This window comes from Microcebus murinus, chromosome 16, assembly GCF_040939455.1.
Source record: "Microcebus murinus isolate Inina chromosome 16, M.murinus_Inina_mat1.0, whole genome shotgun sequence".
Lineage (NCBI taxonomy): Eukaryota > Metazoa > Chordata > Mammalia > Primates > Cheirogaleidae > Microcebus > Microcebus murinus.
This window is the reverse complement of record NC_134119.1, coordinates 47998079-48025654: the sequence shown is the minus strand read 5'-3', so window position 1 is coordinate 48025654 and position 27576 is coordinate 47998079. Positions and strand designations below refer to the sequence as shown.

At 48.9% G+C, this 27576-nt stretch overlaps 1 protein-coding gene across 2 annotated transcripts; it reads right to left on the bottom strand.

The window, feature by feature from the left end:
• Window positions 1-921: 921 nt before the first annotated feature.
• Window positions 922-27448, bottom strand: TRMT44 (tRNA methyltransferase 44 homolog). Of its 2 annotated transcripts, none has more exons than XM_012744795.2 (11): window positions 26834-27448; window positions 24974-25088; window positions 22021-22240; window positions 20205-20273; window positions 19068-19175; window positions 17475-17546; window positions 14106-14212; window positions 13047-13230; window positions 10635-11067; window positions 7834-7950; window positions 922-2073 (listed from the first exon to the last, which is right to left on the bottom strand). In XM_012744795.2, the coding sequence occupies exons 1-11, from the start codon at window positions 27429-27431 to the stop codon at window positions 1811-1813; spliced, it is 2286 nt and encodes a 761-aa protein (XP_012600249.2). In that variant the 5' UTR covers window positions 27432-27448; the 3' UTR covers window positions 922-1810. The 2 variants fall into 2 exon arrangements, with proteins under 2 accessions (XP_012600249.2, XP_075848991.1); XM_075992876.1 differs by having other exon boundaries at window positions 22021-22211; window positions 26834-27205.
• Window positions 27449-27576: the final 128 nt, after the last annotated feature.

The following is a 27576-nucleotide window of genomic DNA, read 5'->3' as shown; positions in this document are numbered from 1 at the left end:
ACTGTGGCTGCTGCCCTGAGCTTCACTCACACTGGAAATTAAAGCCGATGCTTTGGGCTCGGGGGAGGCCTGGAGAGGGGAAGGAGGGGCCCAGCCTTCTGGAGCCATCTGGGCCTGTCGGAGGCTGCACTGCCCTGGCAGGACTGCACACCCTGGCACAGGGCAGGCCCTTGGCAGCCTCCCAAGCTTAAGCTCAGTGCTGAGCTCAGCCCAGGGGCATGCCCCTTTCAGGACAAAGGTCAGGCTGCTCCTCCTGGGGGCTCCCTGCAACTCCCCCTCCCCAGGCTTCTGTCACCCCTTCCTGGCTGGCTCAGCCCTTCCCTCTGCAGGAGAGGGCAAGCCCTGCAAGTGCTGCAGGACTGGAGAGCCGAGAGGCCCCCTGATGTGCTGAGCAGCAAACCCAGCTAGCCTCGGCTCCTTGGCACACCATGAACACACTTCCTCTCCTTGGGCAGGGGTCCACAGGCAGGTGAGTGGTGGGGAGCCCCAGTGGGGACATCCTTGGGAACTGGATTCTTTCCACTCTCCTGCTCTGCCACTGTCAGCATGTGGGATAATGGTGGCTCCCTCAGGGCTTCTGTGCAGATGTCCCATGCAGAAGGACGTCCCCCTACATGGGCAACACTCTCCAGAAGCCCTGGCAGAGTCCCTCGTGCCTCACTGGCCTAAGTAATTGCCAGAGGGGAGCAGCATCCCTGTAGCCACTCACACCAACCAGGCCTCTTCCTGGGGCTACAGAGCACCAGCGTCACAGGGAGAACGGGGGAGGGTGGGGACAACACTGCCACCACAAGGGGCTTGAGAGGAAGGCACAACCCCTTCCCCACCTGGCCAACTCCTCCTCTCAGGTCCCCAGGACTGACTGGGGACTCCAGAGTGCAGGGACAAGCACCCCAGGAGCTGCACAAAGCTGACCGCATCTTATAAAGAAGGAATTCGTTTATTCTCACTTCCTGTGGACAAAACCCAGGACCCCCACACCACGGAATACACACGACTGTTAACAACAAGGCACATGAGCCAAATGGAAAGGTCGCCGGGACACACTCTGGAAAATCAGGGAGTAAAACAGTGCCTATCACATGCAGGCCTTTGTGTAAAACTATAGAAACACGTCAGAATCTTTTTTTCTGGAGTGAATAAAAAGAGTCGTCCTAAGAGTTCTGGGGAGAGGCCCCCAAAACAGGGCAGGGAGAATTAGTTAGGGCCTCCCTTCCTGTACGCCCATGGTTTCCAAGCCTTGTAGATCTCATCATTTATGATTCGTTTTCATACCACTTAGAGGGGCTAGGTGAGGACATTACGGGTGTTTTGCTTTGTCTTGTTCTCTATAATTATAAAAATAACCTCTCTATAATTCTAAAAATAACCTTGTAGCAACACTCACCTGTTTTTAGAATACAAATCTGGTGCTCACCCCCCAAGCAGCTGCTTTCTGGTGTGGCAGGGGGCTCCGCCACATGCGGCCGCACTTGTCCCTGCCCTGTCCTCCCAGAGACAGAGCGGAGCGGGCAGGCGGTCAGGGCCCCGGGGAGGGCCTCGACAGGCTTCCCCAGCTGCTCTCCCCAGAAGACCCGTGAGAATCTGCACTGTCCCCTAATGCACAGACGCTGTGCATGCTTGCGAGTGACCACACTGAAAACAAATCCAGCACCTAGTGGGGGTTATGAGTGACTTTGGCTTCTCTGGTTCCCTGTTTATGAAATAGTCCCATCACCCAGAGAACATGGAGGGAGCCAGAGGCAATGGCAGCGCAGACAGCACGGCATTGATGAGCTGGTGACGTTCCCTCCCGGCTGGGCCTCCCCAGTCAGGCCTCAACTCTCGGGGAGCAAGCAGCTCCCGGAATCCGCTTTTTCTTCTTAGGGGCCTGGGATGGCCGCAGCTCCCCAGGCCCATGAGCAAACGGACAGGAGTCCGAGGGCAGAGCACAGCCGTCAGGGTGGTGAGTGAAAAACCAGCAGAGGCGGGTTTTGAAAGATTCAGAAAACAGTCTCCGTTTTGCTTCTGGTTGCTTTTTCTTCTGTAGTTTCTCTTCCCTCCAATCGCGAATGTGAACTCTCCCATTCAGAACTATAATTTGGAATAGAGAAAAGACAGGCCAAGAAGTTAACCTGAAGTTCCCTGATTCACCAAGATCTGTCAAGCTCCCACTCCAGGGGAGGCACTGGTCCAGGGTCAGGAATTCAGCAGAGAACAGGGACCGAGGTACGTGACAAGTCATCAGGCAGGAACGCGGAGGCCTCACTGGCACCTGCAGGAGGTGAGGAGCGGCCCCACACACCCAGGAAGAGAGTTTCAGGTGGAAGCAGCAGCAAACCCAAATGACCAGGGTTGACTGCATCAGGGCCAGCCAGAGCAGAGGGATAGAGGGAGGGCTGAGGACAAGGCTGGGTCACACAGTAACTGGTGGGGCACCACCCTCTGGGTGAGCAGGCAAAGGCTGAGGGTTATCATTTTAGAAGGATCACTTTAGTGGCTGAAGGGGGGACCAGGAGGAAAGAACCACAACTGCAGTTCCTGGTTTGGGTAGACAGGAGAACATCTGTGCCGAGGCATGTCTGAGCAGCACCAGCCAGAAATGGGTGTGGCAGGAGGCACAGGAGGGTGCTGGGTGCAGAGCAGCCTGTACTACCTGGTGTCTCCACAGTCAGAGCCCCCAACCCGATGCAAATGGGGAGTCAGAGACCAGGAGCCCCAGGAAGAGGGGTGGGGAGTCCTCCTGTGTGTGGTGATGCAGATGCCCAGTCTGGAAGTGCCTCTGGGACCCCACAGCCAGGGCTGGTCTCCGAGTGGGGAAACTGAGGGGACACAGAGCAGGGTTGGGGGCAGGGAGGGCAGCTGTGGGCCACTCGAAGCCCAGGCGGGGCCAGGCTTCCCAGCCCTCCTCCAAGCTGCCCCCACCTGGCCGCCGAATGTCTGAGATTTGCCCTGCGCCTCCACTCAGCCATCACTTTCTGAGACACCAATGACTCTACGGGACATGCAGCCAAAGCAACCAAACCCTTCCTGGCTTTCACTGGAAGCTATAAAACCACTCGAGACAGAAAGGCTCGGGGAGAAATAAAGGAACGTTATTGAGTCCGTCTGGCTTACTGACTTCCAATGAGAACTTGAAAGTGTGTGAATGAAAGCTTAGATTTTGCTTTCAAATCACCCTGTTTGAGGGCAATAATGAGCCTGTTTGCCCTCAGCAGACTGCGTTTTAAAAACGTCTTCCCCTGGAAACCAGAGATGTGAACTCAGAGAGGGGGCCCTTGCTGTACTGTGGGGCACAGTGGGGGGATTCGCCTCCAGGGGCAGGGTGAGCTCCGAAGCTCCTACTGTCTGCCAGGCAGGGTCAGCCAGGTGCGACCTCCTCACCTCCCACACAGGCTCAAGTTTCTTAACCTGAACTCTCAGGTTCTGACAACTTCCAGGACATTTGTTGGATATCCCCATGGCAGCGCCTCCAGGACTCACCTGGCCCATGGGGGGCCCAGAACCCCTCAAGTGTGCCTGGGAGTCTCAGGGCAGAGCCTCCTCCAGACTACCAGCGGGGTGCGACCCAAATTTCCAGGTGCCCTGACACTCTCAGGAGGTCATGGGGTACCCTGAGGATGGGGGACCCTGAGGACAGGTGACCCCAAGGGAGATGGGACCTTAAGGACAAGGGACCCTGAGGAGGGGGGACCCTGGGGGAAGGAGACCTTCAGGATGGGGGACCCTGAAGAGGGGTACCCTGAGGACAGTGGACCCTAGGGGAAGGAGACTTTGAGGATGGGGGACCCTGAAGAGGGGTACCCTGAGGATGGACTCTGAGGGAGAGCCACCCACAGAGCTGGGGGTCCCCTCCACACAGGCGGTTTGGGGAATTAAGACCACATTTGGCCACACCACTGGGGAGCACCTGCAGGGCCAGAAATGGATCCAGCGGGCTTTCTCAGGCCTGGGGATGGGCGCTCATGACGCTGAGGCAGCGCTGGGGACTGCAGAGCTGGCTGGGCACATGCTCGCAGGTCTACACCCCAGGACACAAAGCAGCTCCCTGCCAACCCCTCCTGACACCGAGCCCCTGCTCCTGGGCAGGCCAGTGCCAGGCGCCAGAGGAGGTGGTGCTCCAGGGCACCCGCTCCAGCAGCTCGGCAGCCAGGCCACCAGCAGACTCCTGTGGAAACGTGCTCCTGATTCTAAAATGCAGTCACAGGAAGAAAACACACTCTGCACAGGCTTTCTTCTCCCACGTTTCTGAACTTCCTCCCTGCTGTGTGCTCCCGGGGCTTTCACTCAGCACAGGAACCCACTGTCACTGTCACTGTCCCGGCTCCCCCACAGTTCCGACAGCAGACACTCCCCTCACCGGACCGTTCCGAGGAAATGGCAGAAGGTCACAGAGAGTGCTCAGACGGTCACCGGCTCAGTGCCATGTTAGCACAGCCTCACCACTGCTGGCGACCCCGGGCAAGTTCCCAGACCTCTCTGGGCTGTGTCCCCAGGTTCAAGGTGGAAAGGGCTGACTCACACTGAGTGCAAGGGGAAATGAGACCTACACACCCCGAAACAGGCGCTGCACACCTGCCCTGAGGCCTCACACTGTGCGTCCTCACAGAGGCCACGTGGCAGCCCCCAGACAGTGCCTGGTACACAAATTGCTCAGCACTAGCTGACCTGAAGTCATCTGAACACATTTCTATTTCCTCACTCTCAAGCATTTCTTTAGCCACATTATTTGAAAAACAAAACAAAACAAAACAAAACCTCATACGGAGATAACACCCAGCTCTAGTGCATATTTTTTGCGTGACTGGAGGAAAATGTTTATTTGAAACTCAATCTCCAAGCCTACTCAGAAGTGTTTCCAAAAATAATTTTGCCCCTTGATGTGAACTGCACAGAAAAGCACTAACATACATGCATATTTATAATGGAAAAAAAGAGATACTATTTCACAAAATCAAACAAAAAAATGTGTTTGGAAAAACAGAAGAGAGGTCCCTCTCGGTTGTGGGAAGTACCGTAACTGCCTCAGGCTCTGTGAAAGGAAGAGCAGATTCTAGGCTCGACTGCCAAGCACAGAGCCCAGCCAGCGCTGGATGCTCAGCAGCCCCCACAGAGCTGCCTCTGGCCCCCTCCTCCAGCCCCCAGAAATGCAGGCTCCAGCCATGATAAGCTAAGCCAATTTAGGTAAAAGCCAAGTTTAGCTCCCCAAGGACAACCAGGCCACCCAAAGCAGTGTGTGTGTGAGATCTGCAGCCTTTGCTCTCGCGTACACACAGGGTGGCGCGTGCACACCCACGCTCTCACACACGCGGGCACAGGGAAGGACAGCTGGCAGCACTCACTCCCTTAGCAGGTCTATGGGCTGAGGTGCAAGGGGGCGGGCAAAGGTACCTCTGTCACTGTGAGGCCCGTCGTGGCCTCCTTCCTTCTCCACCTTAACCCTAACCACCTGCCTCCCTGAGCCACTGACCACTAGGCTGCAGCACAAAGGTGGGAGTAGGGCCACCTGCCCCAAGTCCTGGGGCCCAGATAACCACTAATGTCCCTAGTATCCCTAGCCAAGTCCACTGGGCCAGGTAAGTGTACACCCATGGATGGCTTCGCTCATCGTGGAAAGGCCCCCGGCCCACCAGGGCCAGCTGTCCCCTTCCCCACACAGACCTCCAGCAAGGCACCGCCCCTGCTCTGCTGGACGCACCCCTCACAGGCTTGGTACACCTGGGGACAGACACCTCAGTGGGCATCCCTCAGCACAGAACATTCCACACACCCACACGGAACCCTGCCCTCAGATGGCATGTCAGGGGCCCGGGATCAGCAAGGGAATGGGGTCAGTACACCCCTGCTCCTAGGCCATCGCTGCTTACCCAGTGACATAAGCAGAGCACCACAGCTCCAGGCTGGAGCAGGCACTGCGGAGTGAGCGCGGCCCTACTCACAAGGTGCTCACAGTCTGGTTGGGTGCGAGGTAGTGAGGGCCAGAGATTGAGACGCAAGCAGGTGCCAAATCTAGGCCCAGGAGAGGCAGGCTGTGAAGGGGGGTATGGGAGCAGTTTAAGAAGTGGGTTTCATGAAGGGGACACTGGGCTACACCTTCCAAGACCTGGCGCTCATCAGGGCCCACGGCCTAAGTGGGACAGGAGCAAGCAAGAAGCTTCTGGAGAAGAGAGCACAGGAGGAGCATGAGCCACTGGCCACAGGGCAGGAATGCGGGGTGGGGGTGTCAGTCTGACAGAAGCAGTGGAGCCAGGAGGGGAGGCGGCACCACCATCCTGGCCTGGGGGAAGGCATGGGCTCCAGCTGGCAGCACCTGCCCCCAGCTGCCCCACCTGCCTCCCCAAAGAACAGCTGGAGTGAGGTACACAGCACCAGCCCAGAGGCCTCCACGCGACACTTCAGGGCAGAAACAGGCACCACCTACTTACGAAGCACCAACCATGGAGCCAGCCACCACGTGGGGACTGAACACAACCCTGCCCTCAACCTTCACGGCAGCGGACAGGGACTCAGGGCCCGCACACAGCAGGCCCCACAGACGGGGGACGTGGAAGCTGGACTGGCTCCTTCCCACCATGACTCAGTGTCATCCCTCCCGCTAGTCAGAGGCCCCATAATCCCCACCTCCCAATGCTCCCTAACTGGGGCCCTTTGCACATGCTGTTCACCTTGTCTAAAATGCTTTTCCCTGTCCTCATCAAGACTGACTACCATTTCCTTCTAGTCCTAGCTCAAGCGTCATTGTATAACTAAAGCCTTCCTGGGCACCCTCTGGCAGCCAGTTCTCCGTGCATAGAAAACTGTGCTTATGGCATGGTGGTGATGCAAGAAGACATGACCACTATTTTTTTTTTTGAGACAGGGTCTTGCTCTGTCACCCAAGTTGGAGTACAGTAGTACTATCATAGCTCATAGCAGCCTTGAACTCCTGGGCTCAAGCAATCCTCCTGCCTCAGCCTCCCAAAGCACTGGGATTACAGGTGTGTGCCACCATGCCCAGTTCTATGCCCACTATTTTTAAAGATACACATGGAAGCACTCAGGTGAAATAGCATGCCAGCTAGGATTCGCTTCAAAATGTTTCAATGAAGGGGGGAAAAAACGAAGCAAGTACAGCAAATCCTCAGCCTTCTGGTGATCCTATTCAGGAGTTCCCTGTACTGTTTGCGCCACCTTTCTGTACCCTTGACAACTAAACAGAACTTTTTAAACCTCAGGTACCTGGGGAAACTCCTGTTGTGTTTCCCTCTCCCTCACTGGCCTGTGAACTTTAGTAGGGCTGGGCCTGAGTCTGCCTGTAGGTAACAGGGGATCCTGGGGTCACAGGCACCCCTGCAGGAGGGAAGCAGAGCGCAGCTTCCCACAGGAAGCACCCCCAGCACTCAGGGTGGGGAGTTGGTGGGAATCCCGGCCTGCAAGAGCAGGCCAGGGCAGGAGCTCTCCCCATCTCCCCCGGCTGGCGCTGTAGCTCCAGATGCTGCAGCACACAAGTAGCCAAGGACAAAAGGCAGAGCAAGCCATGGAACCCCACCCAGGAAAGTCCACGGGCAGTTCCAACCCACTGTGTCCTGCGTGAGGACAAGGGGGCAAGGCTGGGCCTGGGGGATGCCGGGCTAGGTGAGAGGTGGAGAGAATCCAGAGAGGGAAGAGGTGAGTGACGTCCTGCCCATGTGGATCTGGGGGCCACGGGGAACTCTGCACCACCTGTCAGTTGTTCAGCATGCTTGACCACTGGAAAGCAAAATGCTTACTTAACCGAAAAAGAGGAGGAAGGAAGGAAAGAGCATGGTGCAGGGTTTCTGAGAGGACATCGTCACTGGCTTAGGAGCGGAGTGTCCCCACACATGAGCCCTGTACCTTCGAAAACCTGGTGGCTGTTTCTCAGCAGCGTCTGCAGGCCTCCACACTCCCGCTTCAGCCTCCGCAGGGTCTCCTTGTCCAGCTCACTGGCTACTTCTGCCAAGGAGAGGCTCTCTGTTGAAAAAATGGGTTTTCCCCAAAACAACAACAAAATGTTACAAACCAATTAAACAGGCAGAAACTGTTGAGTCCAGAGTCTGGAAGTCAATTCTGGTTCTACAGGCTCAAATCCCTCATGCACTCCAGCAGGATGGTCCGTGCGAATTTAACTGACTTCACCTACCTGTCACCACAGCCACCTGTGAGGACAGTGGCACTGCCTCACCCAGAGCAGGACCGCTGCTCCCAGGCCTGTCACCCAGTGATGCTGCCAGCTTGGGGTGCTCACTGCCCAGGTCCTTTCTTCCTGGTGACCCACATGGGGGACAGCTGCTTACAGACAAGGTCCCTCAGACTAAGGAGGGGAGGGCAGGGCCGGTCAGCCTAGAGTCTGAGCTCTCACACTGGCACCAGCAGCTACTGGCCCCAGGTAGGACAGGCAGAAGCAAGTAGAAGGTTAGGAGTTTAAGAAACAAAAAAACAGCACAGACATTACAGTGGTGGTCTCTTTAGAATTTCTACTCCCAGAGCCTGCATGCATTTCAAAATGCTCCACTCTTATCAGAAAACCTGGTGACAATGAAGTCAGCTTATTACCAAAATATCATGTAAATATGAAATGAAAATTGGTTTTCCCATGTATGCCAAGAACTTCCTGCCAGCTGGGCACTGCACGCCACGCCTTACCTGCATGCTCCCTACCCTGCTGTAGGTGAGCTGGAGATACCTGCGCCCTCCCTGCACTCCGGGAAGCTCAGCATGTTCTGCCCGTCAGCTGCCTGAAGCTACTCGAGGGCAGGGATCTTCCCGCGTCTCTCTCCACAGTGTCCTATGGAGGGTGGATGCCCTCACTGAGATTGGTTAGGTCCTGAGGACAGACCCACACTCGACCCTTAGGGCTCAGAAGTGCAGGGGGCCCTGCCTCGGGGCCGGCTGGGTGGGGGTGACCCAACTACCTGCAGGCCACCTGTAGCGGAGGCTGTGGGCTGGGAGACCAGAGCACACCTCCACACCTGCTAGGCAGCTTCTCACACCTGGGGGTGTCTGGGGATCCTCCAGCATGCCCCAGACCTATGGACCCAATCTGGAGGTGTCCCTGGCACCCCAGGTGTTCCCAACAGGCAGGCAGGACTGAGTCTGCCTCTGTCACTCAGAGCCACCTCTGCTCTCGAAGCGTGGCTCTCTAAGTGCAGGAGAAACAAAGGTTCCATTCATTGCTCACTGAAAGGCTTTCCATCTAGGCACAGGCCAGCATCTCCTGCGCTCACACCATTTCCTGGCAGTTTAAAGGTCAGATCGCACTCAGGAATTTTCACTGCTCACGGTTCCCTGCACTTGGGAACTCTCAGATCCACTCTAACATCCCCCAGGTGCCCTGTGGTGGGTTCCACACTCCACCAGCCCCACCAGGAGGTCCCACCCTCAGTGTGCCTTACCATGAGCTCTGGTCATCACAGTGGGGGGCACCTAGTCAGCGGGGCCAACCCAGAGACCCCTGACCCAGGCCACTCTGGCCAATGGCTGCCACCAGGTCTCTGGAGAGCCCTTCTCAGTAGACACCATCAGCTCTGCATTATTTCTGAAGGGGTAATGTGCACCATGCTCCTGCCATGTCACATGTACATGAGAGATGAGGGAGTGAAATGATGAAGAAGGAAACACAGATGAAGAAGACAGGGCTCGGAGAGAAAGAGTCCCTGCCTTCTCCCTGATCTGCCCCTAGGGCCAGCTGGCAGGTGCTACAGACTTGCAGGACAAGGGCAGGCAGGGGTGGGGCTCCAGCTCCCCTCCCACAACCCAGAGAGGCAGCCCCACTCTGCCCTCTGGCGGCCAAGCCACGTCCTAGTCACCAAGTGCCTACTCAGCAGCCCCTGAATGCCACTAATTTCAGCGTGTTACTCAACCCAGGAGAACAATCAGATGTAATTTTCTCCCTTTCATCATGACTGATTCTTGTATTTTGGGGATTTCAAAGAGAATTAAATTATCAAATCATAACATCTCTAAATATGACCATATATTCAAAGGGATAGTGCCTTTTTCTGGCATTTGGTAACCTATTTTCTGTTTGGATAACTTGTACAGAGTGAAAATGAGTAGCTCTACCCTCTGAATCTGTGTGTTTCTGCAAAGGTTAATTAAGGGTCCAGGCCGGGCGTTGTGGCTCACGCCTGTAATCCTAGCACTTTGGGAGGCCGAGGCGGGCGGATTGCAAAACCAGCCTGAGCGAGACCCTGTCTCTACCAAAAATAGAAATAAATTAATTGACCAACTAAAATATATATACACAAAAAATTAGCCGGGCATGGTGGTGCATGCCTGTAGTCCCAGCTACTCGGGAGGCTGAGGCAGTAGGATCGCTGAGCCCCAGAGATTGAGGTTGCTGTGAGCCAGGCTGACGCCACGGCACTCACTCTAGCCTGGGCAACAAAGTGAGACTCTGTCTCAAAAAAAAAAAAAATTAAGGGTCTAAACTTTGCCACTCCTGGCCCTCAGCCTTCCTCCCCTGAGGTATCCGAAGTCCTTTATGTTAATAAGAACTATTAGGAAAATTTTAAATATGCTTGAAAATAGCCTACTCAACATCCTTGTCTTTTCTGAAGTACATTGAATCACTGGCCTACACACCGCTACAGAGAAGGGAATCACTGCCTGAAACCCAGAGCATGTGCTGGCCCTGGGAGTGGTAGTTGGCTTACCTCCTCCATTCCAGGTCTTTGAACTCCCATTCTGAGAACTTCTTGGGCTTAATTGCTTTCTGCCTAACAACAAATTTGCCACTTGCAAAACCACTTGGTCAATAAAATCTCTTGGGAGGGTGGCGCAATTCTTCACGCGCTCAGCTTTGTCTCTGGGGTGAAATTCGGGCAGCCAGGGTCCTTCCACCTGGGCCCCTGCTGCATGCTGAGCAGGACTGGTCTCAGGGACACACTCAGCTTTGATGTCTGGGGATCTGTGACCGTCACAGTGACCAACGCAGCCAGCAGCAATCCGGGGTGGAGAAGTGGAAGGCTTCCGGCCAGGCAGGCGCACAGGGCAGCCCCGCCTGCTGGTGATGTACTGAGTCCTCTGCGCATCAATCAAAGCTTCTTCAGTGGGCGGGTATATTCTCGATTTCCCAACGAGACAGACCTGCACTTGAAAATAGCCAAGGTAGGTACTTCAGCAGGCTCATATAACACTTCAGCCTTCTCCATGCAATTCTCTTGTTCATAAAAATTTTAGACACCTATCATAAATAATCCTTATTTTTAAAACTAACGCCAATATAAATGACTTAAAAATAGAAAACTAACAGAGCCCATGAAAACTCTCATCTTTCATACCCTCATGGAGGCCTAAGGAAAGTTCACGGAGTCTGGCAGTCACACCACTCCAAAGGCTTCACTGCAGTCACCCTCATTCCATCACACACTCATCCCAGGAGCAGACGCGGACATTAATGCTGAAGAGTTCTCGAGGGGGCTATATGAGGCTTTGTATCAACCTTGCCAGAGTAAGTGCATTCAGAGTAGAGCGCTTGGTACCGTGTAGATGTTCAACTTGCACTAATTTCCTTCCTTCTTGGTAAATCCAAACAAAGGCCGTCGTTCAAACACTCCCCTGTGGAGTGCAAAGCCTAACCAACAACGCTGTCATGGGGCACCTCATTGCTGGACTTCCTCTCTGGGCATTAACTACAAAGCCAGTTACACATGAAGAAGCCAGCCTAATCACATCAGAACCACACCTCCTTACTCCCAGCTCTGCCACCTGCTGTGTGGCCTTAACTCCCTCGCACCTGTCAGACACCTGGTTCCCACTGGACAGCTGCTGTGTGTAGTCTGCGTTACAAGCTAGGAAACACATTCACACCCACTCTTGCATGTGATCCCCAAACCATCCGGTTATAAGAAAACTGAGGTTCAGCAAAACTAAGTGTCAGTTCCTGGTCTCCAACTACTACTGATAAACAAATGCAAAAATCATTGGCATCCTCTGACCTACCTAGATGATCCAAACTTCAGCAGTTTCCAAAAATCAATTCAAACCTCAGAAGACTAAGACTTGCTAAAATAGAGGAATTTAAGAGGATAACATGAAAGCTGTGCAGACAAGTCCTTAAAGGAACCTTCCACAGTAGCAGCAGCACAGCACCAGTGGCAACAAGGCTCGTGCCACCAGCTGATGCTGCTCCTCCGGCTCACGGCCATGGCTGCTGCCAGCCAGTAAGCACCCTCGGCACGCCCGCACCATCACAGGCTCTGAAGACATTACCCGTCTCGTTCTCAACACAGTCCCCAGGTAGCCTTCTCCCCATTTCACAGGAGAGGAAGAGGCCTGGAGAGGTCCACAGCTTGCCTGACAGTGCACGACTGCAGAACGGCAGGCGGAGAGCCAAGCTCTAGTCTGTCCCGATTCGCCCACTGAGGCAAGCAATCCAGCTCTGTGACTTAGGTATGACAGGCTCATTTTTTAAAAAGCACACACCTGACAGCCACGGAATCTCATAAAATAAAGGTACCAGAGATCCACGTAAACTGCTGTAAATACTCTCCAAGACACTTCCAAAGCATCACACCCCAGAGTGGCCAGTTTACCACATCCACCTGAAGGTCAGGAGACACCCACGCTGTCTCACAGACAGCGCAGGGGCCAATTTCTGGCCAAATGACATTTCAGGTAAATGTGAGTTAGCGAGGCTCTTAACAAGAAAATCTGAAATCATTTTGAACTTCTGAAACGAACTGCAATTCTGGCCAATCATTCGGAACTCCAAGGGATAGGAACTTGCCATAGAGTTCATCGCCAGGAACTCTGGGCTGGAAATCACTGCCAAATCAAGTGGAGGCCTGTTGGGAAAGAAGGGCCCTGGGGCACTCGTGTCCTGCAGAGAAGACGATGACCTGGGCTCCCACAGAGGCACCACCACCAGGAGTGGGGAGCAGGAAGCCTTTGAAGGAAGGACAAGCCAGACAGAACGAGCCTCTAAGCCTCGACCGAGACACCAAAAATCAGCACAAGCGCCTTCCAGGATGTTTATGCATTTTGAACATCATGCTGTTGGTTTACAGTTCTGTGATGTGGCCCTAAGCTTTCTATCTGAACACTAACACACCACAAGGACGTACTCTTTTGGTTGAAGGAATTCTAAGGCAGTCTTCTTCTACATGAAACCCACAGGTAAATCCCACTTCTTTGATGAAATCGAGGTATTCTCGGTACTGAGTCTTCTTGCTCTGCCTCCGGCAGTATTTTCCAACGAAGTCGAAGAAGCAGCAAGGGAGGACAAAGAATCGGCAACCGTAGGAAGATCTTCGAAAACAATAAACCACCACAGAAACCAAAACTCGTGAACAGATCCATTAAAGAAAATTCAGCAGAAAGCCAGTAGTAATAGAGTATCAGGGTTAAATATAGAAGATCTGTTTCTGGCTAATATTGTTTTTTACATTAAAAAGATTAATTATAGCTTTCCCCAACTTCATCTCTAGAAATAATGCAGCACTGTATATCTTTTCAAAAAATACGAATGTAATTGCTTTTATAAAAAATAATTTTCTATCACAGTTATTCTTGTCATCTGTAATTTAAAACCTTCTGAAGTACTTTGAGATTTCAGCTATGAATAAGAAATTTCAGAAGTAGGTGTAACAAAGATTAAGTTACAGATTCCTTGAGAACTGAAACAATTCCAAAGAGCCTGGCAAAGGAGACCTGGCAATGCAACACTAAGGAGCGGCCTGCCTTGTGAGGGCATCTCCAGCACCGAGAAAAGGTCGTCTCTGTGAACACCCAGTGGGCCCACTTTGAAGAGACAACTGGTGCTGCAAAGCATCTATCTATTGACAGATTTTTCCTTTGAAGACAAACTCAGTTATCAGAAAAAAAACTTCCAAAAGGACACATGTTTTGACACTGGCTGTAAATACTGTAGAAGGAATCACAGCTTCAATCAGTACTGGCCAATAGAAATACAATGTGAACCACATATGCAATCTTATATTTTCTAGTAGCTATATTTTAAAAAGTAAAACTGGTGGAATTTATTTTAAATTAACCCAATATATTATCAATTCAAAACTGTGAACTAGCTCCACTTCGAGTACTTAACAGCCACACATGCTCCCATCTTGGACAGCACATATTCTTGGACAGCCATTCACATGCAATTTCTCTGCTTAACTCACCTGGCTGCAATGACAGGTATCCATGGTGTGAGTTCATCGGAATGGTTACCGATTAACCAATCAACATCAGGGAAAAGGGTCTTATCATTCGGTGTGATTGCACCTTCCTACAAGAACACACCACAAAAATAAGATATTTAGCAAATCAATGCAGAGTTCTGGGTCAGCAGCACACAGCAGGAGAGCAAAGGCTTACACCCTGCAGAGCTGCAGTTCCCCTGCCTCATGGCCTCAGCCCCTCTAGGCCTGCCAAAGTCACCAGGAGTGAGAAAGTGAATGCACCTGCAGTGTCTGCCCTAGGAAGGCGAGGAACACTGGCAACTTTTAGGGAAATCACTGGAGAAACTAACAGTACTTTTCTGGGTGCTAATCTCCTTTTGATCATTAGACATAATTTTTACATAAGTATAAAAAGGAACTATAAAACAGATGGGACATGTGAACTATTTTTACCTTTGGCAGAATATGAGAGCAAGAGATGGCATAAAGGGTGGGTGTGTGAAAGCACCCAGATCTGAAACTGATTTAAGTGTACAATGCAACGCCCTGGTACAGCCTCGCAGGCCTGGCAAGCTACAGACAGAACTGTATCTACGAAGATATAACCCTTCATAAACTACCAGAAAGTAATTAAAAACCCACTGAATATGCACTTTAACCATTCTGACAATTTATGTACTTAAGCTAGGAACAGCTTGCTTTCATGATTCAAGAATTTTAAATAAAGGCCTTACAAAGCAATCCCGTTGGTTTCCCCAGGATGATCCCACAGAAAAGTTCAAGGCAGGTTGCTAGGGAACCTCAAATAAAGAGCTAGAACTTTCTATTCATTCTCCATTTATCCCAGATTGGCTTTTGGTCTAGACCCATCCCTGGTTAATGCCTTGGACACATGAAAAAAAGGAAAAATAAATTTAAAAATACCCTGTCCTTTCTAATAAGTTGCAAGCTACCATTAATTATTGAAAGCAACAGTCCCAATAGTGAATCTCAGTAAAAACTGGAAAGAGAAAAGAGACTATACAATCATTCAAAATCTTCTTAAAATTGTAGAATGAATCCCCAAGGGAAGTAAATAGAATTTTATTCCGAGATATCAGAGCATACAGGAGAAAAGACTATGACAACATTCACTTTATAAGGCCATTCCTTATAACAACCAACATAGCTACAAGAGTCTTCTGCAGAGATGATATATAAAAAAAGAACTGAAATTCTATCATCTTTCTGGTTCTTCAATAAGCATATGTGCTATTTACATAGGATGTTAAAATATAAAAATAGTATAATTCATGAGCATATGTGTAATTTACAAGCAGGAAAATCAAACTTTTGGTAATAATTATTCCTTATTCCACCTCATTCTAGATGTAAGTTTGCCCATTTGTCTCTTTAAATGTCTTGAATTAATTAAAAAGTAATTTACACTTAGTAATTCCACATCGCATTTACAGTTATCTTGCCAATGGCACAAAACAAAGTCCGACTTGTTCTATAAAAAGTTTCAATTGGCATTTTGAACACAGCAAATTGCCATATTCCTATTTCATATATAAGAATTAAGACACAAAATTAAGATCATCTGTGATCACTACAACGCTGTTGTTATAAACAAGTGTTTTTATTTAACACTCTCTTGCTTATAATCAAATCAGGTTTCTTAAAGAAAAGACGCTGTATCCCATGCTTGGCCTTTGAATTTCTAGACTGTACGTGTTCATGGAAATCACTCCACTGCAGCTGGGAAGAAATCATTTACTGAGAAATATACAAACACTGCACACTTGCCAACAAAATACTCTCATTTTGGCCATTTCCTCTGGAGCAGAAAGTGTAAGAGAAAGAGTCAGCTTCTATCCCTTGTATTTAACACTAGAATAAGCATGACTCTTCTAGCACTAAGAGTGAAGGTTCAGAGCTATTGAGAAAAAAGAACCACATAAGATCACTTTTTACTTCTATACACAATTTGCTAGAAAGGGGAACTGCTCACACAGAGATGAGTAGTATCACATGGTGTTTTAAGCAGATATAAAACTTCAGCTTACTGCACAGCTACAGAAGGTGGCTATGAAATTACTACAGTAGTACTGTCTGTGCTAATTTTATGCAATTATGATTTAATACTGCATGTTTACATTTGTTTACATTTCTCTCGAATGCAAATAGTGCCATGGTATGGTCTGTGAATTAAATTTTGATAAATTTTAACTTTTTATAGATTTGTGTATATTTTATGGCAATAAATTATAAAATAAATTAGTATCTACACATATTTTATGCATTCATAACATACCTCTTTCTTAATTTTTTCAGTATTTCTAGGCTACATGGTTTGCAAGTTTTTTCAAATTGTTGCAAACATCCAACATATTTATTGAAAAAAATCTGCATATAAGTGCACCCTACTGTGCAGTTCAAATCCATGTTGCCTGAGGGTCAACTGAACTTGTTTATATTGTTGCTATATACAATTCAATGGAATGTAATTCAACCATTTTTAAAAAACACTTACAAATAATTGTTTAAGACTTCAGAACATGCCTAAAATGGATGTTAAAGGGACAAAAGCTAGGGTCAAAATTCTACATACAATATGGCCACAAATGTATTTTTAAAGGTGTACATGTTTATGTGATTATCTCTAGGGTATTAAGAAAAATAATAATGTCCCATTCAAGTCCTAGAAAAAGAATAAAAAGGACTGGACCAAAAATATGAGAGAAATTACGTGAAACCATATGGTCCACCCTACACATCACCTCCCGTGTGTGAGACAATCAGCAGGTGACACTCTCCACTCCAAGTTGAACACCTGGCTGCCCTCGACATACCCCTAAAGACAAAGCTCTGTGAGGGTGCTCCAAGAAGCCTTCTCAGAGCCCCCAGGTGGGGTCAAGTGTCCTCCTCCAAGTCCCCTCAGTCTCCCAAACCTCCTATACTAGCCCCGACACAGCCATTGCCCTTTGTGGCTAGGAAGTCCTCACAGCATCCCCACCCTGTTGGGGTCCTTGCAGGCTTTGGCAGTGTGTGACAAGCAACGAAGATGCAAAGAACACATGGCACATGCTGTGCCCTTAAGGCAGCACAGGAGCCGCCCATGCGAGATGCAAACTGCTGCGGCAGACACGGGGGAGGAGATGGCACTTCTGGCTAGGGGTCAGCATCCTTTCTCCAGTTTAACCAGAAGGCTGTGAAGTCTAAAGTCTTGTCTTTCTTTTTTACCTTTCTTATTTCAGAGAACTTATATTATCATGAAGGTTTATGGTTAGAATGTCTGATTGACCTATAGAAAGAGGTACATTAATAAAAATAATTGCCACTAGGGGCTAAGCCATGCTAGATCAAGTACATGAACAAACGCGGTACCTCTAACCAAGTTTGTGATCCATACATGTCCCAGATTTTTCTTCTTCGGACATCAATCCCTCTGCCTGGATGCTGAAATAATTAATTTTAGAAATCAAAGGTTAAGTTTCGTACATAATAATACATTAGCATGAACAAATTAAAGCCCTGCAGGCATTACCACCAGTATACAGTGCAAGAGACCCTCAGCATTTGGGCATGGCACACGCACAATTTCTCAGCTATTTGAAACAGACACACCTTTGCCAGGTATATAAGAACCTGTACTCTGCTAACGGTCATTATGTGTCTGCAAGAAGGGAAACAGAGTCAAGTGACTACAGTGGCCTTTAGTCCAGGAACATTTCCAGGGCCAGTACCCCAGAGTACACACCTGAGAATGTGCATACTCAGCTCTCAGAGTCAGATTCCTGAGCACCTCTGCTCCTCCTGCACCTTGGCCATGCTCCTTACCTCTCACAGGGCAACTTTATTTATTCTAACTTTAAGCCAGGGAAAGAGGAGGCGTACACAAAACACCTCCCAGCTGTCTCCACATACAGGCTTCCAGGTCGCCACCTGCTGTGATGTGCTAACCATATGTTTACAGGTGTTACGATTACAAACTCATTCTTTCACAAAACACTTTGAGAAGTGCATTTTCACAATAACCATTTCACATTCCCCCTGTTGTGGTCAAATATGTGTATCCCATAAGCAGAAAGCTACAGTAGGAAGAAAATCAGCTTGGGGGCACCAAGATCGGATTTCAAATTCCAGCTGGGTCACCCTCCAGCGTGAAGCTGCTCAGCTCACTTCTGTATCAAGGGGCAATGGTACCTAATGCACTGGACACTCCAGGAAGGGTGTAAGGTAATGGTGGGAAGCTTAAGGCACAGGAAACCAAGCTCACTCTTACTGAGCATGCTCCACATGCAGGTGTTATTCTCAGCACTTGACTGTCTCTACTGCACCAGCTGAGCAGCCAGAAAATGGGCACAAAACCTAGAACTGGGCTGCTTCACAGTGCATCTGTGTATACACAACTAGCCCTCTGAGCTGGAATTGAAGCTTCTCAAGGGCAGAATCCACCATACCTTTTATTCACCCTCCAGGTCCTTGAAATGATGGGTTTTTAAAAGCAAAATTCAATAGCAGAAATGTACATGCTACTGACAGCCTGTCATCTTAAAGGCCCACACTGGGATGTCCTCGGGATCTGTTTTTTCCCTCATTTTACGTACTATCTGTTTAACAAATTAACAGAAGCTTATCAGTCACTACTCTGATAGCCTGGCTGACTCTGGATCCAGACTGTACCAGCAGAAAAGATGTTGGTGACTAAGGTGCTCACACAGTAAAAATATTCTTTGGGGGTAGGGGGGTTGGGAGTGGGTAAACTAACAACTAATGGATGCAGTGAACATTGTAAGGGGGGGAAGGGCACATCTCAAATCATGGTTGGGATGTGGCAAAGTCATAACAAGTAACCAAAATGTTTGTACCCTCATAATTTCCTGAAATAAAAAGGAAAGATGTTGGCGAATCCTATGTTGACTTGAAGAAATGCTGGAAAAGCTACCAGAAAAGGTCATGGAGCCATGCCTCACTTACCCCTTCACTGCTCAGGATGTGGACCAGAAGGCCGTTGCCACAGCCCAAGTCAACAAAGGACTGCTTGGCAGTTACTCCCCTCTCAGCTCTTTCTTCTTCCCATAGAATCTCAGAAAAGAGAAAAAATAAAACAAAGCTAGTTGGTAATTCACTATTTTCAAGAATAATACAGACAGAAATTCCACCCAGGCTTATAAATCGAGTAGAACAGAAAGGCCTCAAGGCAGGTGATGCACAGGTGACCAGAACAGACATGGTGTGCACCCTGAGGTGGCTGGAGCCAGCCGAGTGCTCTGGCCTGATGCTGCACAGGCATCCCAGCTTTCTCTGTCCACCAGGAGCCCATGTTCAAGTGGTCATCTCTGGGCAAGAGCCTTACAGATTATTATTAGTTTCTTCATGCTTTCTCTACATCCTTTTAAGTTTTGTATACTTTGATAATCAAGAAAAGATGCTATTACTGACTGGGCTTGGTGGCTCATTCCTGTAATCCTAGCACTCTGGGAGGCCAAGGCAGGTGGATTGTTTGAGCTCAGGAGTTCAAGACCAGCCTGAGTAAGAGCAAGACCTTGTCTCTACCAAAAATAGAAAAACAGCCAGGCATGGTAGCACATGCCTGAAGACCCAGCTACTTGGGAAGTTGAGGCAGGAGGATCACCTGAGCCTAGGAGTTTGAGGTTGTTGTGAGCTAGGGTGATGTCACAGCACTCTAACCTGGCAACAGAGTGAGACTCTGTCTCAAAAAAAAAAAAAAAAAGATGCTATTTCTAAACAGTCTAAGAGAATTTAAGTTCAAAGGAAATTGAAAATTACCTAGTCTATTTAGGTAACTCTTTATAGATAAGAAAGTCAGACTAAGGAAAGGGGGCCAGAAGCCCCCAGGCCAGGGCTGGAGACATGCCCCTCTCCATGCCAGCTAGCACCTCCTGGTCACCACCAATCACGGACCTACCGGCACCTGTTGACACTCATGCAAAAGTACCTCACAAGGTGAAACCATTCCATATGCAAGCAACCTTACAAACAGCTGTAAACACTGTGAGCTATGGCTTTGGTAATGTCCTTCACTGCTGGCAGCATCTCCCCATAGGCAACCTGCGCCCACTCCACATAAGCTCAGATTATATACATTCTTACCAACAGGTATGCAGCAATAGCCACATCTTCATACACAAACTTCTCAGGATCAGTTACTTCAGGCCACACCTAAAACATTTTCAAGGGCACATGTAAATTGTTCTATTTCCCTGCCACTTCCTAATATTTAAAGTCTCCCCATAAAGCTTATGTCAAACTGGACTCACTGTGCAATAAAATAAAAGTACCAGCTCATTCAAATGCACAAATTCATGATTGTTCTCTTACAATAAGAAATTTACATAAAGACACATAAAACTATGGCACTACTTCTATGTAACAAGACATGCCAAGGACAATGCACTCTAAAGCAAGGTTTTACAATAAAGAAAATGTAAGATGTCTAGAAGAGGCAAGTGGACACCAGAGGAAAACACTAACTATCTTGTGCTGTTTATGCAGATAAGGGTATCAGACAGGAAACAAGACTGGGGAAGAGCAGGAAAGACCAGGGCTAAAGAGCAAGAGACCAGCATTCCCGGCCTCTGACCCAGAAGTGCTGGCTGCTGCCTTCCTCCCTATTTTGTCCCTGTTTCCCCACCTGTAAAAGAGAGAGAAAGCATACGCTTTCACTAACAAGCAGGACAATCACCAGGGTGCTCTGAACACTGTACAGCACTAGCTGTGCACAGGTGAGGTCTCATTATTAAAATTAGTACCATACATAACTGGCATTTGGCAGAAGAGAAAAATCCATGGCCAATGGTAAATGTTGGAATTTCTATTTCCAGTCATAATGCATGAGATAATGCAGACAAACCATCTAAGGACAATCTTAACTGGAAAAATAGATTATAAAGAGTACTTTCTTGAAGGCAATGAATAGCATGACAGTGAAGCACTACCAGCCCAGGACATAGGACAGAATGGGAGCCCAGCCTCCATCAGCCAACCCTGGGGACCCACAGGTGCCTCAGCAACAATGAATAGTCAGGGTTTAGGTCTGCGACTTTTGGGGTGCTTTGTAACATAGCAAGGTGACTTTTAAAAAAATACATGGAAATAATAAGTTGTGTTCCTTCTAGGAGGAGGGAGGGAGATGTGAACTAGGAAGAGGACAAAGGAGCTTCAATTATATTAGCAATGCTTTAATTCTCAAGCTCTGTGAATACACAGATGTTTGTTGTTATATTCTCCTTACACTTATATGTAAAATAAAGAACATGTTATCACAAAATTTATCTCTTTTTTGGAAGTATCCTCTTTGTACCTTAATTTTTCATATATTTTCTTAAAATATCTTTAAGTCTATACTAAAGGATTATGGTAATTTAGCCATTTATTCAAGACTCATATTTCCCTTTTGTTCTCTTTAAAAAAATGTACAAAAAGAAACCAATCCTTTTCTATAATCTGCCTATGTTTTTGTTGTCTGCACCCCTAAGTACATCAAAGTACAGCCTACAAGTAACTTTAAGTGGGTCTATTTGGACTTGATGTCTGTATCTGTATAAAACTAGAAGGTTCACAGGAAAAATAATTTTACCTGGCAGAATTTGATCAGATTACCTCATTTAATGAAAAGAAATCACTGATGTTCACATGTACTCACCATCAAATTGGTACTAATTAATCAACACTTACATGCACATATGGAAGTAACATTTATCGGGTGTAGGGCAGGTGGTGGGAGAAGGGATGGGCATATTCACACCTAATGGGTACAGTGCACACTGTCTGGGGGATGGACATGCTTGTAGCTCTAACTTGGGAGGTGCAAAGGCAATATATGTAAACTAAACTTTTGTACTCCCGTAATATTATGAAATTAAAAAAAAAAGAAATCACAGATGTTTCCAGATGTTACCAGAATTACCTTAACCATTTCTTTATACTTCTCTTTAAGCTCCTGGTAAACCTTGCTGTATTTCACAATGGAAATGAGGGAAAGGGTGCTTTTAAACTCACTCCTCTTGTTCTCCACAGACCACCTGGCCAACTTGGCCAGCAGTTCTTCTCCAAGCCAGGTGGGTTTGGGATACAAAATTCCATCTGAATGCCATCTTTCTGGACAGAAAATTAAAACAGATATGAACCTTTAAAAATAAGAAAAATATGAATAAGCAGGGCTAGTTTTAATTCTTATTTTTAATTTATACAATTATTTACCAAAAGAAAGGAGCAAAAGCTAAGACATTTATAATTACAAAGCAGTTTACCAAAAACACAAAACAATCTGGAACTAGAGAATTTTCATCTAATAGAGAAAAACACTTAAAAAGCACAAAGAATCCCTCTTCTTTTGCAAACTTTGCATATACAAAGTTTCTTCTTTTGCAAACTTTGTATATACACAGCCTATGATGCCCATCAGATGGGTGAACAGATAAAACTCCTCCTTCCTTCTACTTCATGCACAAACTAGCCAGCTTCTAAAAAATCTAAGGATTTCCTAACATTTCTACTTTTTATGTATTTTCACATATGCAACTGAAATATGAGTAGACTGGTTCACAAAATATCTACTTGCCCGAAAGCTAAGAGCTCAGTCACAAAGATAGAGGACACACATGGTCTCTGCATTTTCCTGGTCTATCTTTTCTCCCACGTCTTCTGCCACCATGAGGTAGCAAGGGCAGGGCTTTTGTCTGTTTCGCTCACTGCTATATCCCAGCTCCTCACCGGGCACGGTACACAGTGTTCAATAAACGAGTGGACGCTCACAACACATGGAGGGCTGGCAGGGACAAACGTGGACCCAGAGGACAATACGTTGTTGAAGGGCTACATTTGGAAATCACAATGGAGGGGAAATAGCAGTTTGTCAGGCAGATAAGAGAAAGCTCCAAAAAAGGTGACATTCAACGAGTATTCCTAAGAAAAGACCTAGGCTCCTGGAGGAGTGGCAGAGCTGGAAAGGCCCGACTGGCACGATGGGGCAGGGGTGGCACTGCACTGGTGTGAGGACACTGGCAAGCTATCAGGCCATCTGGCAAGAGCCATGGTTCTCAGGTTTTCTGCACCACGATGCATCACAGGGGCACAACTCACTCCTATAAGATTCTCCAGAGAGACACGACCCAGAGTGGGCCAGAACGTTTCCCCTGGCCTGGCTGCTGCTTCTAGTCTATGAGGCCTATGCAGCTTACTGCAGAGGCTCTTCTGTGCAGCCTGACACCAGCCTCGGCAACCTCCACACGTTCTGCAGATACAATCTGGCCGAGGCGGGTCCCCCACTCCGCCCTGGGCTTCAATGCTCTCCCCAGGGGCCCATGCAGCCTCCACCTCCTGCATCAACTCAGACCTCCCTTTGAATATCCCCTCCTCAGAGGCCTTCCCCACCCACCACATACATGGGGCACAACACTGCCAGCACTAATGAGGGAACACAGGGACAGGTACTGTTTACCTGTTTTAGTTTTCTTCATAGCACTACCTGGTTTGGAGCACGTATTGTCTGTCTCCCTGGTGAGACCTGCACATGCCGGGGACACAACAAACACTGCTAAGAAGAAATGTGCAGAGAAGGAGCATGTATGCTCCACAACAGAGCCCATCGATGTCCATTTTATTTGTGCTCAACTTAGAATGCTATACATCTGGCCCCCAACTCGCACCTAGAGACTGCGAGCGACAGCTGCCCACCACGGCCATGATAGGAACTGCCCACCAGGGAAGACAGGAAGCAGCAGCTGTGTCCTCAGTAGCTTGTCAAAGAACAGTGAACATGACTCCAATGCAGCAAACACACCCCAAGCAACTACTACGGCCAGGAGCTGTGCTAGGTGCTCTCTCTATACTAAAGGAGATGGGTTGTCTTCAGGGCTGACGAATAGCTCCAGCATTAGCATGTGCCCAGGTGACTGCCACAGGTAACCCTAGCTGCTCCCAGCATCGCTCTCACGCCCCACTTTCCAACAAGAGCATGCTGACAGGAGGGGACCTCGGAGTAGGTTCCCTTGACAATTTGGGGAAACCTGTGGACAGTTCCCAAGGGACCTGAGTGTTCCCACCAAGCTCTAAGCCTGCAAGGCCCAGCCCAGCCACCTCCTCAGAGGCTCAAGAATCATCAAATCCATTTCACAGGTGAGAAGACTGAGGGCCACAGAGATCAAGGGACATGCTCAAGACCATACTGCTAATGGGCAAACCCAGGTCTGTCTGACTCCAACACCCAGGTTCTTCCTACTGTGCACTGCTGCTTTCTAAGAAGCCATGTGCAAACCCATTCTGGTCACATGGACTCATTCCTCAAGACCATTCTAGGAAGCATAAGCTGGATGGGCACTCAGGGAGACATCAGCAGAGGAGTGAAAAATGAATTTACCCTTCTTCTGACTTTTTTGCTTAAAAAACAACAAATGGTATTAACAAAATTTCATAGTTTCTGTACAGGTAAAAAATACCATATGAAATTAAGAGTGCTTATTAAACTGTTACTGTTGTAATAAGCATTACTGAACACCCACTATAAAAGGAACCATCACCTACACCCTATTAACGAGTTATAAAAAGTAAAATGATAAAGGGATTTGAACTTATTTGACTTCAGTGTTAAAACCTGGGGCTGCTGACCATCAAGGCTACACGGAAGATAGACACCAGAGACTTCGGCCAGTCTGTGACCACCCAGACACAGGGCTGGGCAGCAACAGGAAGAACAGCATCCCATGGACACACCAACTAGCAAGTGCAATCCTGCAAACCATAACTGCCTAAGACAGCAGGACTGTAAGCTCTTCAGAGATCCACAATCTTTCAGCTGCCCAAAGAAATAATGGATTGAAACCATAAAACAGGGAAACAGGATTTGGCCATCCCGTTCTTACCATTCTTCCCTGCTGTGACCGAGCCGAATTTGATATATGTTGCCCATCTTAATCTTTAAATTCCCCTCCTCGTCTTCTTCTAGAGGTAAAAACGTGACGGTTCCATTGAGGACGTCTGGAAAAAACAAGAGAAGGATGACAAATTCTAACTGCTTAGCTGGGTATCTTATCAGAAGCAGTATTAAAAACAATAATGAATAAATTATTATGATGCTTTCAATCTCTCAGAGGCTCTCCCCAGCACTCTGCTTACAAGGGCACTGCAGGGGAAGGGAGGGGCTTTTGTCTTTTACTCACTGCTACAGCCCAGTGCCCAGAATGTTCAAGGCACCCAGCAGCCATTCTTAAGAGCTCTCCGTTGGGGGGCGCACAAGCCAGGACCCAAGGGAAGAGCCAGCCAACTGGAGCCCGTCAGGGCTCGAGAGCTATAACTGGATGGAGAGAGGGGGGAATCTCTGCTCCAGCTGGATGTCTGCTAAGTATTCTGCGAGCCTTCCTGAGAGGAGCTGAATATGGAAAGCAACCCTGAAAACAACACTCCCTACTGAGAGGCAGCACTGCCTCTCTGATAGGAAGAAAGGAAAAGTTCAGTCCTGCCCCCCTTCAGTGAAGTCTAGCGCTGCTTTGCTAACCCTCTTAGTCTAATGGAGAGGAAATGTAAAAATGTTAAGATTATGACACAGCTGATGAAAGCTGGAAGAACTCCTACATTAAACTGGACTGGCAGAGTCACAGAGGACCCCTAGCAGAGGGGACACCAGAAAGAGTCCTACTGGGAGGTGTCAGAGGGGGTATGTAACTACCAGCAATTGCTGTTTATGGTGGGCAGAAAGGCCTCCCAAAGGTGTCCATGCCCCAATACCCAGGACTCATAAGTATATTATGTTACATGGCAAAAGGAGCACTTTGCAGACATGTTAAAGACACACCCTAAAAGAGGGACAGTGCTCTGGATTCCCCTGGTGGGCCCCATCTATGGGGCCTGAATGCCAGAAAACTTTCTCCAGATGGAGGCAGAAGTGAGATACAACAGAAAAGGAAGTCAGAGAGGTTCCAAGCATGAGAAGGATTAGCCCTGTTGCTGGCTCTGAGATGTAGGAAGCTGTACAAAGGAACCAGAGAGGCCTCTAGGAGCGGACAGCCAGCACAGAAACAAGGAACCCAGTCCTGCCTAGAAACCTGGCTTCTGCCAATAACCTGAATAAGCCTAGAGAGATTCTTTCCCAAAGCCTCCAGATAAGAGCCCAGCCAGACAGCTCTTTCTTTTTGGCCATGTGAGAGAAACCCAGAACAGAGAAATGAGCAGAGCCAACCAGGATTTCTGACCTTCAGAACTAAGAAAATTAATTTCTCGTTTGGGCCAAGAAATTGCAGTAATGTGCAGTAATGTATTACAGCAGCAATAGGAAACTTAGCTGAATAAAATTCAAGACGAGGGGCTGAGGCTGAAGTGTCAAGGTCATGGGCAGTAAAAATAAACACCAGAGATTTGATGAACACTGAGGACTAGTATAGGTTCTCATCCATTCAATCACTATGCTCTGCTACCCGTTTGTCTCGGTTGGTCCCTTTTCCACTTATCTCTTTACCTGCTCAACTATTTATCATTCAACATCCAGCTCACCGTTCACCTTCTCCCTGAAGCTGTCCAGACACCAACCCAATCAACTATCCCATCCACTGTACTAAGGACACACATTTTTTATGCGCCTACTCAAGAAACAATAAAAAACCTACCAACTCCCTAGGACACCAGAGAAGAACTGGCACAGTAAGTGCCTTGAGTACCTTTTCACACCTGAGGTTCAACGAATGCTTTTTAATCTAATCGTATCCTTCCACTTTCCAAAATGCTCTTACCTTGCACGACTATTTCTCTCCTCGGAGCTGCAAGCGGGCAATGAGGGCTCGTTTTCGGGATGACAGTTCTGAGAACCACGTCGAGCTCACGCTGCGTCTCAGGCTGAGATCCCACCCCGGGGCCGGTGAGGAAGGCCAGCAACTCCGGACTGCCGCCGGCGAGACTGCGGGAGAAATCGTCCCAGAGCAAATCCAGGTCCGCGGCGGGGAAGTCGCCCTCCTCGTCTCCGGCGTTGCCGAGCTCCCCCGGATGCTCAGCTAGCAGAGGCGCTGAGGCTACTTCTTTCTGTGCATTCTCTGGCTGGCACCGGCCCCCGGCCTCAGGATGTCCGCGACCCACCGTGCCCACCGCGGGTCCTGCTAGAGGCCTGGGGCCGGGTCCCGGTCCGTCCTCTTGCTCGGGACTGGGGGCCTCGGGCCTGGGGCCGCGGGCCTCTGCCCAGGGCAGGGCAGCGCTCCGGCGGGCCTCCAGACGGGCACCGCACAGCCGTTTGTTGGCCACCTGCGGCCTCTCTAGCCACACAGCCACGGCCGCCCAGAAGCCTTCCGGGAGCAGCCCTCCTAGGTCGCTCACCACAGCCCGACCCGCCTCAGCCATGACCAGCCGGCCCTTGAGTGCTGGGGTTGCGGCGCGTGGCGATGACGCAGATCGGCGACGCGTTGACGTCATGGGGCGGGGCCGGAAGTGAAAGCGGCGCTTTCATTGGCCTTCTGGTTTGGGGTTTTCTTGTTTTGTTATCTGG